The sequence below is a fragment of the Cricetulus griseus genome, chromosome X (assembly GCF_003668045.3).
Source record: "Cricetulus griseus strain 17A/GY chromosome X, alternate assembly CriGri-PICRH-1.0, whole genome shotgun sequence".
Taxonomy (NCBI): domain Eukaryota; kingdom Metazoa; phylum Chordata; class Mammalia; order Rodentia; family Cricetidae; genus Cricetulus; species Cricetulus griseus.
The window spans coordinates 46,157,426-46,171,341 of record NC_048604.1 but is presented as its reverse complement, the minus strand read 5'-3'; the positions used below and the strand labels follow the sequence as shown (position 1 = coordinate 46,171,341).

At 38.2% G+C, this 13,916-nt stretch overlaps 1 protein-coding gene across 2 annotated transcripts in view; it reads right to left on the bottom strand.

Moving 5' to 3' along the window:
• Sytl4 (synaptotagmin like 4) overlaps positions 1 to 13,916 on the bottom strand; it is a 48,749-nt gene that overhangs the window by 18,528 nt on the left and 16,305 nt on the right. For both annotated transcript variants that reach the window (XM_027432850.2, XM_027432852.2), the window contains exons 2-5: positions 6,358 to 6,532; positions 5,914 to 6,129; positions 5,668 to 5,777; positions 5,320 to 5,422 (exon numbers count right to left, since the gene is read on the bottom strand). In XM_027432850.2, coding sequence (XP_027288651.1) covers positions 5,320 to 5,422; positions 5,668 to 5,777; positions 5,914 to 6,129; positions 6,358 to 6,467 — 539 coding nt within the window. In that variant the 5' untranslated portion in view covers positions 6,468 to 6,532. The remainder of the gene's footprint in view (positions 1 to 5,319; positions 5,423 to 5,667; positions 5,778 to 5,913; positions 6,130 to 6,357; positions 6,533 to 13,916) is intronic.

The window sequence follows — 13,916 nt, the reverse complement described above, 5'->3', positions numbered from 1 at the left end:
GCTGGGACCCAATCCCAGGTCCTCTGCAAGAGGATCAAGTGCTCTTAACAGCTGAGGCATCTCTCCAGGCTCATATAGCATTGTTCTTAATACCCAAAAAGTAGAGTCCAAATGCTCATCTACAGGTGAAGGGATGGCCAAAATATCGCACAGCAATACAAAGGATTATTGTTCATCCATAAAAGAGCTTAAAACTCTAGCATCTACAGCAACATGGATGAATATTGAAAACTTTTATGCTAACTGAAAGAAAACAACCAGAATGTCCACAGTTGGTATGACTTCATTCAGATGGTAAATCCAGGGTATGCAAATACAAAGAGGTAGAACACAGATTAAGGGCTGGAAGAACTAGCAGAGGCTAGTTAATGTACAAGGATTTTTTTGGAGTGAAAGCAATATTCTGACAATCAATAGCTGTGATGGTTGCACAACATCCTAAAATTCCTAATACTCATAGATTGAACTTTACAAATGGTTTAATGTTATGTGTATTTTACATCAATTTGTAAACAACAATAATAAAGAAGCAATAAAATCATAACATTGGTTCTGGCATCCTGTCTCTTAAAGTATAGTCTTTACAGCAGTCAACAAAGTCTTATATAACTGGCTTCCCATCCATTTCTGTGTTTATATCCATGTACCTACACTGCTCCGACTCAACTCCAGATTAGACATGTGTCAAACTTGTTCTGAGTTCTTTAGACCTACTGAGTTTTCTGTCTACAATGCTCCTACTCTCCAAATACTTCCCATGTTTGCCCCTACATTTTTTCAAATGCCACCTGATAATTCAAACTTGCCCTAACTATCCTAAGGAAAACAGCATATGTACACACGTGTGTTCCTGACACTCCATATCCCTTCACTCCAGCTAATTTTCTCCATCACACTTGTCAACATCTGACCGACTATGTATTTGATTATTTGTTTTATGCGCTCCCTACTCCCAAATCTACAATCTACAAACAAGGGACCTTTTTGTGTACACCAGTATCCCAGTGCCTAAAACAATGTCTGGCACATAGGAAGCTTTTGCATACATTGAGCAAATACATGAACAAAAACAAGGTAACCAAATCTATACTATCTCAACATCTCAGCCAGTGGAGAATAAACTTTCCAACCTGTCAGGTGATGTTTGAGATAGGTCTGTGCAAACAAACAGAAGGAGCCAAGCTGAAATCTTAGCATATACAGGAGGTGAAACAGAGGTCATTCTCAAGAAATGTACCAGCTTTATCACACAGGACACAGCAAGGTGCTTGGTTTTCTTTTCTTTACTCTAAAATCATTATTTTGTCCCCATGCGCTGCAAAGTGAAAAGGAGCTTGAAACTATCATTCCTCTAGAGACACTATTCAACAATGGCCCATGGAGTGTTTGGTGCTTGTATTTCTTTTCTCTTTTTTTTCTCCCTAAAGATGAATATGTTCTGATCCTGAAGTGATGTAAACAACCGTAGGGCAAAAAAGCAATTATTTGACATCTGTGCAGTAAAAATAAACGCAGAGATAGGAGTCCTGGTCTTTATCTGTATGATCTCAGGTAAACCATTTATCCTGCTTTCTTTTCTATAAAAATAAAAGGGTTGAATTCAATTATCTCTGAGGCTCCATAATTTTATGTAAAAATCACTTATGCTCACTCAATCTGTTTTCATGTTTATAATAAATAAGAGGTTTCTCAATCCAATGAGACAAGAGGTCGCAGACAGCCAGAAGCAGTAGATTTCAGAAATTGCATTCTGACCAGTGATGTCAGATGCTTTAATCAAGTTCAGCAAATAAAAGCCATTTTTAACCTTAACTACAAAGGAATAAGGGGGCCTCATCACCTGGAACAGATGACTCATGCACCCAAGGCTATCTGATAAAATCACAGTACATATATACAGTCAAACAGCACACAAGCAGAAAAACGAATGAAGAGCTCTGGTGTTGGAAAAGTGCCTGTGTTGCAGTTTTCTGCTGTTTTTAACTAATTGGCACAAATCAGCTGTACGTGCCTAATTACGCACGCTGATGATTTCTGGCAATAGATATGCACTTCAAAAGCTACTGCTACAATTAGTTAAGGAACATATTAATCACTCTCCAAAGTGCCTTCATGCCCCTTAGCAACCTCTCCTTTCCCTTCCAGGCCCTGGTTCCAGGCAAATGTTGATCTAGTTCTGTTGCTAGAAATTAGTTTGTACTTTGTGAAATTTCGTATAACAAAATCATATAGACTCATAAAGGGAGCAGTCTTTTTTGTTTCGTTCTATTTTAGTTTGTTTGTTTTGAAGTGTGGCCTCACTGTGTAGCTCTGGCTAGCCTGGAATTTGCTGTGTATACCAGGCCAGCCTTCAACTCAGCGATCCACCTGCCTCTGCCCTGTCTCCTAACTGCTGGGACCAAAGGTTTGTATCACCACACTCAGAACATAGCTACTTTTTTGTTTAGTGCTTTTTATCCATTTGTATTTTGAGATCCATTTATGATACTGTATGTATCAATAGCTCATTCAGTTTGTTAACAGATTATTAGTACTCTGTGGCTAGCTTAGCCATTCACCTATTGGTGGGCACTTGAATTGTTTCCAGGTTTTAGCTATCATGAATGAAGTTATTGTATATACATAATAAACCCTAAAGACACCACCAGAAAACTTTTAAAACTGATAAAGATCTTCAGCAAAGTGGCAAAATATAAAATTAATACACAAAATCACTAGTCTCTCTACACACAAATGAGAAGCATACTGAAAAAGAAAACAGTTCCAGTCATAATAACCTAAAAAAATACATTGGAATAAACCTAACCAAGGATATAAAAGACTTCTATAATAATTTTAAAACACTGAAGAAATTAATTGAGAAATATACTAGAAGATGGAAAGACCTCCCAGGTTCATCAATTGAAAAAAATCAACATGTGAAAAGTCAAATTGTGAAAATGGCTATTTTACTAAAAGCAATTTACAGATTCAAACAATCCATACAACAGTTGTAGGCTTTTCCCTAGGGCATCTCTCTGTCCTGCTGAACCACAGGCATATGATCAGGTTTACAATACCAGGCCTGAATTCTTTCTGTGGAGCAGTTTGTTAGTTATCCTTATAAACTCCATGCCACTATTGTACCAGTGGGTGCATTTTGCCTGGCAGGTCAGTAGCATGTAGGGTTGGCTTTATGGATACCTTATTCCCTTGAAACAGGGTCTTCCACCAAGCCTAGAGCTAGGGTACTTGCCAAGTCTCAGTGGTTCTTTCCTTCCTTCCACACAAAGCAACTGGTTCAGGTACATGGTAATACCTGGGTTTTACATAGGATCTAGTGATTGAAAGTCAGGTCCCAAACCCAAATAGCATGGAGGGAAAGAATAAGTTGGGGTCTCCACAGTTAATTGCTTCCATCTTTCTCTTTTGCATCATAAACTTTTAAAACACATTACAGAAATAGAGGATAAATGAATTCCAATATCCTTGAGGTGGTATGATGGTGGAAGTGCTTCTGTGTATGTGTTTGTCTTATTGGATGATAAAGTGCTGTTTGGCCAATGAGGCAGCAAGTTAGATGGGACTAGGAGTCAAGGAGGATTCTGGGAAATGTAGTAGAGATCCAGGAAGGAAGTGATATAGCAGGCAGACTCATATATAAGTAAGATCAAGAAGGAAGTCATCCTTTTCCACTTGCTCTTCCTCCTGGTCTCTGCTCTGGAGTCGCCATGTGATTCGCCAGCAAGAGAGGGTGCCAGTGGGAGGCGTCCTCGATAAGATAAGTCTTATAAAATATATAGATTTATGATAATTAAGACTGAGCTAGCAAGCTGGGCCTTGGTGGTGCATGCCTTTAATCCCAGCACTAGGGAGGCAGAGGCAGGTGGATCTCTGTGAGTTCGAGACCAGCCTGGTCTACAAGAGCTAGTTCCAGGACAGCCTCCAAAGCCACAGAGAAACCCTGTCTCGAAAAAACAAAACAAAACAAAACAAAACAAAACAAAGACTGAGCTAGCAGATGAGAAATCCTAGTCTTTGGCCAAGCAGCATTTGTACCTAATATAAGTCTCTGTATGTTACTTGGGACCTTAATGTGGTGGCGAGCAGAACTTGGGCAGCCTGGTGGAAAGCACCCACATGGCAGCAGGACTTTGGCAACTTGGTGGAAAGATTTATTGTTACAGTGGTGCCCTTAACTAACAAAACAGGAAAAACTGTTTAAGGACATGATACAGAAAAATTCTAACGATGAAGAAAATATCAAGAATATATCAAATTTCAAGAAATAGTAGTTCAGAATAATTGTTGACTTACATTCTTGTTACTAATATTGAAGGAAATGTATTTGTTCAGTAAATCCAACTACTTATCCACACAAATTCTCATGCCCATGCACACCTGTGTGCATTTGTGCATGTGCACACACAAAGTTACCTACAAGGATAAAAATGTCAAGATGGCCTTCTTCATAGTTAGAGTCAATGGCAGAAGACAACAGAGCTACATCTATAGTAGTCTGAGAGAAGAAAACATGACTCAAGTCTGTAAGGCTCAGCTAAGATGCTATTCAAGTACAAAGGTAGTTGGGCAGGCATCATGAACATGAAAGAATTCAATAAACATCACAAAGCCTTCCTGGAAGCACTTCCCAATGATGAAGTCTAGACAACCAAGAAATAGAGCCAAAGGAAGGAATTCAGTAGTAGAGAAGTCACTGTGCAAGGCCTAAGTACAAGCAAACCATCCTTATAAATATGAAACTAAAACTAAACCAGGCCTTAAACTCTGTTGATTTATGGCTGCATAACAGAAAGAAAATATAACAAAGCCTGCAAAAAATTAAATAATTTTAGTAACCAACACCAAGAATAAAAGAAAAGATTAGGAAGGTATGGAAGAAAGCTCATGGTGACTGGCGAGATGAAGTGGCTCCACAATTAAGGATGCTTATTGCTCTGGCAGAGGACCAAAGTTCAGTTCCCAGTACTGTTGTCAAGTGGCTCAAAGCTGCATAGGAGTCCAACTCCAGGGTATCTAACACCCCTCCAGCCTCTGAAAGCACCTGCGTACATGTGAACATACCTGTCTACAGACACAGAACTTTTTAAGTAAATTGTTGTTAAGAGTGGATGGTTTTCTTTTTCACAGCACAGTGCACATAAGAACAAAGTAAATTTGCCTAAATGTTGATATTTACATAATCAGATCAAGATTGATTTTTTCTCCTTCTTTGATTTTATCTGTACTTTCCAAACTCCCTCTAATAGTGCCTATTGTTTTAGAAAACGAAGTAAAAGTAATAGAAGAATTGAACAATAACAATTCCTTGGCTCTTACCTGGATTCCTTCTGTTGTTCCTGAATGATCTTTCTTCCTGGCCAGATATCGGCCATCTGTGTCTGCTGAAGGAGGGACTGTCCCACTGTCTCTCTTTTATTTGCTTCAAAACAAAAATGTGGCAGAGTAGTAGTAACCAGAGCAAGGAAGGAGACAACTTTCAAAATATCTCCCCCACCCCAAACACACACTTGCAGATGGGGCAGACACATTCTTTTATGTTTCCCCAAACTGCCTGAGCCCCTGGAGTTAAATGGCCACTGACTAGACTACAGCTGCATTCTCCAAAAGCCTAACTAACCCTGATGCTGGGGCCTTCAGGGAACAGCCTCTAGCCTGGTTCAATACCTGCAGGCTTCCTGCGCAGAGACATCCTGATTATCTCACTGCCTGTTCGGTAAGCGAAGCGGTTTACTTTCTGGTCATAAAACCAATCTCCAGTTGCTTTCTTCAGCTCTCTGGGAGAAAAGAAAAAGGTCAGATGTATAAATAATAAACTCTGCCATTCAACTAACCAAGTTGATGAGAAAAAAATTCACACTACAGCCTGACTCATCTCCCCTCTTTACTATGCTGTTGTTAAGTAACACTCACATTTCCTTGGCGCACACCTTGCACCGCCAGGAACCATTACTTTCCAGAATGCGGCATTCTCGACACACTAAATGATTACAACCCACACAAGTGTTGTTCTTGGGAATCAAACGGCCCAGGCCCTCCTGGCACCGGGCACAGGTCCGATCACTGTAGTGCTGGCTGCCCCTTTTGGCACCTTTGCGTTTTATCTCCAGTAGCTCATTCTTCAGTCGCCTGCCAAGACCCAAAAGAGAAGCACAAATGGGTTCAGGATCTTCACAAGCTGAGGTATTGACAGTAAGACTACTAGGTTGTGTAAAAGGAAGAAACTCGGAGCCCAACTTGACCCACTGAGCTGTCAAATCCTATGTGGAGTTCTGACAGTGAGTGAAGAAGCAATGGGAAAGTCTGGGTATCCTTTGTTGGAAGTCCAGAAATGCATACTATTTCTGGGCCTCTTACCTAATCCTTTTCTCATCTGCTTTTCTGAGTTCCTCATCTCTCTGAAGAACACTGAGGATCAAATCTCGTTCCATATCAGACAGAAAAGAGAGGTCTAGTATTTCCGACATGATGTATATCGTCTTCTATTCTTCTTTCTTCAAAGCAACTGGGCAAGGAGAGTGATCAGAGTTGTCTGAAATAAAAGAACAATTAATTTCACAAAAATGGAGTTCAGATTAAGTCCAGAATAACTAAACAGCCCTAGAACCTTTCCCTGGGATACCTCCTCCTTGAGTCAACCTAAAGAGACAAAATAAAAGAATCTGATCTACTCACCATTTCCACTTTCACACTTGAACCATGCCCTACAATGTTTTTTTTTTTTTGAGAAATTACTCATGACTCTGGGAAATGTAGGTCAAAGAAGAACTCATAATGGACTAAATGTGTCTTTAATATCTTAGCAAATAAAACTGCCTTTTGCCTCACCTCCAGCATCATGGCTGTTTTCATACTATGGGGTAGAATATATTCCCTAGGAATTCAAAAGGGAATATATGGAATAAAGGGTAACTTTCCTTTGCAATTAATTAAATGATATCATTTTAGGGTAAATTATAATGTTGTATTTTGAAAACCATAATGAAAAAAACCAACAGAGGCACAAACACAGTTTAAGTTAGAAAGCCATACAAACACAAAGTTATAGAAAAAGTAACGGCCATTCAGACACTCTCAACTTATGGACACTAGAACTTAATAATAGTGAAGTCAAGGCCTAAGAAAACTTGCTACGCCACTTCACTTTCATTCAGTCATAAATGTATAGTCAAAAGAGCCAAGTCATGGCTAAGATCATTTGTCAAAACTTGAGCTCCTCTGGTGGACAATTGTTCATTCTGTGTAGTCATGTTGTGTCAAATTTCATTGAAGTGGTATTTTGGTAGGGCCTAGGTCCAGAACAAGGTATTCTGGAATAGGCAGCTTCTTTAGTTAGCAATTGCATGCATTTATTGCTAAAGAAGAGGACAATATTCCATGCATATACCAAAACAAGGGGCAACTGTAAATTTATCCACCAGAACAGAAAAATGACATATGTCCCAATAATAGTTCTAGCAGAAAAAAAATAAGAAATGTATAGGCAAGTAGAACAATGACTTTGGTTTAATGAACATACTTAGAATTCTAAATAATCTGTACCCTGATCCTATAGATTAAGAAATAATAGTGTGTAACCATTAATGCTAACTCCAACAAAGCTAGGTTTTGAGAAAAGAAGGAACAATCTTTTCTGTTTTCTTTATTCCTCTCTCATATATTACATCCCAACTGCAGTTTCCCCTCCCTCCACTCCTCGCAGAACCCCCACCTCCCCTCTCCTCCTGATCCATTCCTCCTCCATTTCCCTTCAGAAAAGAACAGGCCTCCCAGAGATATCAACTGAACACTGCATAACAAGTTACACTAAGACTAGGCACCCTCATATGAGTGATCTTAAAGTATCTTAAATTCCAAAAATAGCTTTTAAAATGAAAAAAAACAAAGCATGGGTAATGAAAATAGTGGCAAACTCTGACTCTTTATTAGCTATATGACCTTTGGAAACACCCTAGAAAGTCATTCAGACAAATGCATTTCCTAAATAGCACTCAGATTAAAAATCACTATTGGTGTTCAAATTAGAAAACACCTCTTGCAGGAGAAAGAAAATCCAATAGATTTTATTCTGCGTTAATTTGTTGAACACACTAATACCCTCCCCCTCTCTCAAACATGGAGGGTAATTATAAATGTGAAAACAGTAATTTTTGCATTCAGACTAGAAACTTCTGCCTGATGTAACTTCCTTAAAAGAAATTCTTGAATATGGACTCACACAGCCAGAAGCTGAGAACAGCACCTGACATAACAGTATGATTTCAGTGAATCAATGATTTCAATGAGTGTCTTCACTCAGAGACCTATTTGTGTGTTTTGATTTAGATCCACAAAAACTGAAAAGTGGTAATGGAGCTGAAAGTAGACAAAACAGTTGTTTTCCTGATGCAGTGTGGGTACTGGTCTGAAATATTTGGACTGTGGAGCCACACTGAATTTGAATTTCAACTCTATCATTCACTATGTGACTCTGTGTAAACTTCTACACATCCTCCCCAGTGCCTTCTTTATTTGTAAAAATGTATTACACATTCGTAACTGGATTTACACACCTGAGCTTGTTTTGTATAGGTTAAATGAATTTTGAAATACACAAAGGGCATTAGGTTATGTGAACATGGAGAAGCTGGGTAGTGGCTTTAAAAAAGAAAAATGTCTCACTCATTATAGAGAACTACCGTTCCACTGAGCTACAACAGCATGGGTCATCACTTTATAGATGTAAATTTAGATCTTCCGATGCAGTAGAATCTACCACATCTTGGAAAAATGTTCATTTGGTTTTAAAGAATATGGGTCAATCATGAATTAAACTCTGTGTGATGCCTTCAGCCTCTTAAATATAAGAAATCACACTGATAGCCTTACATATAACAAAAGGATTTCTGAAAACTGACCCATGCTCAAGGGCTAAAAGGCTGAAGTGATAGTAAATATTTTTCTAAACTTACAAATGCTAATTATGTTATGTTTTTACATGTCAACTCTAATGGATTAACAGTCATTTCCCACCAAAAACAATGAACAATTTTGGTAAAAATTAATATCTTACTAAATCTTACTAAACATAAAGGAGGGAACTAGATTTGTTCAAAGGATTTTAGTTTATCCATGAAGCCCTACATTAAACTACTCTTGCTAAGCCAATGTATGGTATACACAGACACTGTTTTGTTTTAACTTCCTTTTCATTTATTCTCTCTGTCTGTCACATCATGGATCTCAATCCCATTCATTTACCCATTCCTTCATATCTGCCCTCTACCCTTGCAATACCCGCTCCAAATAAAATAAAATAAAATTTAAGGAAGAAAAAGAAATTTCTGGTCATGGAAGCTCTTGTGTGACACAGTGAGTGACACTGTATATGTTTTAGTCCATATTCTTTATTTGCCAATGGTTATTGCAAAGAGTCATCAGTCTGATTTGAGGACTCTGGTTTCTGCTACACTATCGGTACTATGATCTCACTGGGACTCCTCTTGGATATCCTGCTGTTTCCCTGGGTTGTGGAGATCTTGCAGCTTTGAATCTTCAGGACCTGCCCTATTACATGCTCCAGAAGATCGCAGATGAGGTGGATGTTGGGATGGGCCAACTCATAGTTGCAGGGTTGGTCAACTGGCCACGTCTCCTCCATCCTCACCACCAGGGCAAGCTCTCCAGTGTTGCCCTGGCTAATTCACCTTATGCAGTAGGAGCAAGGGGGTGGACCGGTTCTCCTCTTTTCATGCCCTCAGGGCCATCTCACCCATAACTACACCACCAGTGCTAGCTCTACTGCTGGATGCCAGATTCTGCATGCATTTGAACATAGTTATTTAAATATGATTTGGTAATGTCCAACATGTTTGAAAGATGACAACTGAAACTGAGTTACAAACTTGTCATAATCATTTAGAGTTGCCAAAGGTTATATCTACTGACGTTCAAGATGAAGTAACAAAGAATGTGTTACTGCCTAAAATAACAATAAACTGACAAAATACATGCAACACTGGTGTTTCATGTGTTTTGAATATGAGGCAATGTTAGCCTGTGATCTCTGTAAGATGGGGAATACATGGGGTAAGATGTGTCATTTTCTAGCAAACTGTCTTGAGTGAGTTTTCAGACCAAAGCATAGAGGAAGAAACCAGGAAAAACTTGCTAAGCTTCCCAGATTGAGAAGGCTGAGAACCTTAGCAAGCCTTAGGTGACCAGAGATCTCAAGACAGAGTATGTGATAGAACAGAATAAAAAGAATCTTTCAAGTGCCTACACGAAGCCTCCTTCAAGCATTTAGCAAAGGATCAACCAATACAAGTCATCCCTGTGATGAAATTACTCTATTTCAGGGAGTGACCTACCTGAAAGGATTCAAAAGTACTGTGCATATCATTCAAGTAATACCAGAAACAATGTCTATTTCCACAGCCAGACTATAAAGCCTCATGATTCACAGACCACTGGCTCCAGAACTAAGTCTTATTACCTCAGTAGTGGGAAACAATTAGGCCTACATTATGAATTGCTCTGATCCTGCCCACCAAATCTAACCAGAAAAACCTGAAAGGATCGATCTATTTTCAAGTAACTTAAGTGCTTCCAAACAGCTTCTGTGAGTCCCCAAACCGTGCTCAAGAATGTTTACACAACAGCTAACGAAGGAAAATTCATCCACATCTAGTGCCTATTAAAAGTTAACAAACCTGCCAGAAATCAGGAAAATTCAGTGCACAATATGGAACAAAATCAATTAAAAAGGTTCAACAAATTCCAATATTGGAATTAATGGAATCAATAATTAAGAATGGTTACTATGGCTGCATTCCATGTGTTTGAAAACTCAAGTAGGGAAATGGAAGCTGTAAAGTACAAGACTGAAGTCAAACCTAGATATATAAAACTACAGTGTTGGAGATCAAACATATACAACATGATATTACCAACAGGTTAGATATTATAGGTGAAAGATAGTTAGCATGAAGACATGATAAATGATGCATAGTAAGAAAAAAGTATGAAAGAAAAGAAATATAATTAGTTGCAGGACAGCTCCAAACTGTCTGGTATATGTGTAAATACTCTAAGTAATGAATGAAAGTAGGAACACTAAAATGTTCAGGAAAAATAATGAATGAAATTTGAAAAGTACTGTTAAATTCACAGCTACAAGAAGCTTAATGAACGTCAAGAATAATATACTAACAAAGTAATGACATGTAGCATACCATTGTCAAAGCACTTAAAATCAGAAATAATAAGAAAAGTTAGAGTAGGGGACAAAGATACATTACATGCTGATACACAGAGATAATGAGGAAAGCACATTAATTATTGAAATTAATTATTGTAAAAAACCATGAAAACAGTGGAACAATATCTCTAAGATGTTAAAAGGAAAATACAATCTATTAAAAGACAATCTACATCACAGGAAATATTATTCAAACAAGTGAGTGGCTAGAAGGATGGCTCAGTTGTTAAGAGCGCTTACTGCTCTTCCAGAGGACTGGATTTTAATTCCCACCACCCATGTCAGCAGATCACAACTGTGTGGAATGCCAGCTCCAGGTAATCCAATGCCTTTGGCGTCTTCAAGCACCTGCACTCATGAGCGCATACCCTACTTAGACACATAATTAAAAAGAAAATCAAGCATTTAAAACTGGGGGTGAACTGAAAGCTTTTTCCAACATGAAAACGTCGAAAGAATGAGGGGTTGGAGAGATTGCTCAGTGGTTAAGAGCACCAGCTGCTGCTCTTCTTGGGCATCTAGGTTAGCTTATCAACACCCATATGTTTGTTCATACCATCTAGAACTACAAGTTCTCTTCTGGCCTCCATGGAACTGTACACCCATGGTACACAGATAGATGTGCATGCAAAACATCCATACACATAAAAATAAAACCTATTTTTGAAAAAAGAAAGTCAAGGGTGATAAGGGACCCAGGGCCTCACACGTACTGAGCCACACCCCAACTCTTGTAGATGCAACTTAATGGAGGATTTTTATGTATCTACTTGTTCAAGCAAAAATTACAACTGAGTACAAAGAAAATTTTATATCTCACTCACTTTTGCACTGCTCTGACAAAATACCACAGACTGGATAGTTTTATAAAGAAGAATATATTTGACTCGTGGTTCTGGAGCTGTGAACTTTAACATTGAGGTATAATATCTAGTCTTTTTAATTTGGGAAATAAAATATTATTTCACTTTATAAATTATTTTATTGATTGATTTTATCTTTGTGGTGATAAGGGACCCAGAGCCTCACACATACTGAGCCATACCCCAACCCTTGTGGATATAATTTAATGAAGGATGTTTAAGTATCTAATTTCTCAAGATGATGAGCTCTAATATATTTTCATATAAATATGTGTTGGCTAGTTTTCTGCCAATTTGACAGAAGCTAGAGTCTTTTTGGAAGAAATAAACTGGATTGAGAAAACATCCCCAATAAATGGCTTGTGAGCAAGCCTGTGGTGTATTTTCTTGACTGATGATTGATGGAGGACAACCCAGCTCACTGTGGGAAGTGCCACGCCTGGGCTGCTGGTCCTGGGTTCTACGTAAAGCAGGCTGAGTAAGCCATGAGGAACAAGACAGTAAGCAGAATTCTTCCATGGCCTCTGCATCAGTTCCTACCTCCAGTTTCCTCCCCGGATTTCCCTTCATGATGGGCAACACACTATAAGATAAAATAAACCTTTTCCTCCCCAACTTGCTTTGGGTCATGGTGTTTATCACAGCAATAGAAAGCAAACTAGAACAGTGTAGATAATATATTTTGTTCATATCTGTGCATTGCCCTCTTTTCCTCCTCCCCACATACATACACTTATAACCTTACTATTCCAAAAACAGCTCCCCTTATATATATTTTTAAATATAGATCCTGAATATTGAAAATGCAACATTTGACTTTTTGAATCTGACTCATTTTACTTCACACATCTTAGTAGGCCCTTTTTGTTCAATCACCCCATGGCAGATGGTTTAGAATGGCAACAAAGTACATGCACACATTAGAAAGGAGGGGGCATGGAAAGAGAGATCTCAACTACTATTATAACAAACACACTTCTATAATAATGTCATAAGTCCATTCCTAAGGGTGGAGACCTCATAATCAAAACATCTCCCACCGGGCTGTGGTGGCGCACTCCTTTAATCGCAGCACTCGGGAGGCAGAGGCAGGCGGATCTCTGTGAGTTCGAGGCCAGCCTGGTCTCCAGAGTTAGTACCAGGATAGGCTCCAAAGCTACACAGAGAAACCTTGTCTCAAAAAACCAAAAATAAAAAATAAAAACATCTCCCATTAGTCCCCACATCCCAACACTGTTACATACGACTGTTGGAGAACACATTCAGAATACAACAGGATGCAGAAGCAATGGATATGTACATTATCTTACATTATTATGTATAATGTTCTGATTATTAGTTTCATGTAGATTACTATATGCCAACTATATCTTATAATATTATTCCTAAATTTTAAGATTAAATGTACAAACTTCCTTTTTGTAATCATGGATTTTACTATCACAAAATATGTATAGGGTTCTAGAAAGCTTTAAATAAGACATTAAAATAGGTTATTTAATGTTTTTCCAAATAGAGAACATTGTTAACTGATTTTAAATATTACTTTATATAACTTTACCACCTTGTACCACATCTATGAAATTCTTATGATATATATATATATATATATATATATATAATATATATATATCATATCCCTCCCCTCTTCTCCCTCCAACCCCTCCAATGTTCCTCTAAATATCTAAATAAAGACTTTCAAGAATTTTTTTCACAATTTGTTAAAAAAAATACAGACTGCAGCATGATCAGAGATTAGAAGGCAAAATCATGAAAAATGTTTGGACAAGGAATATCTGGAATTATGAGCATTG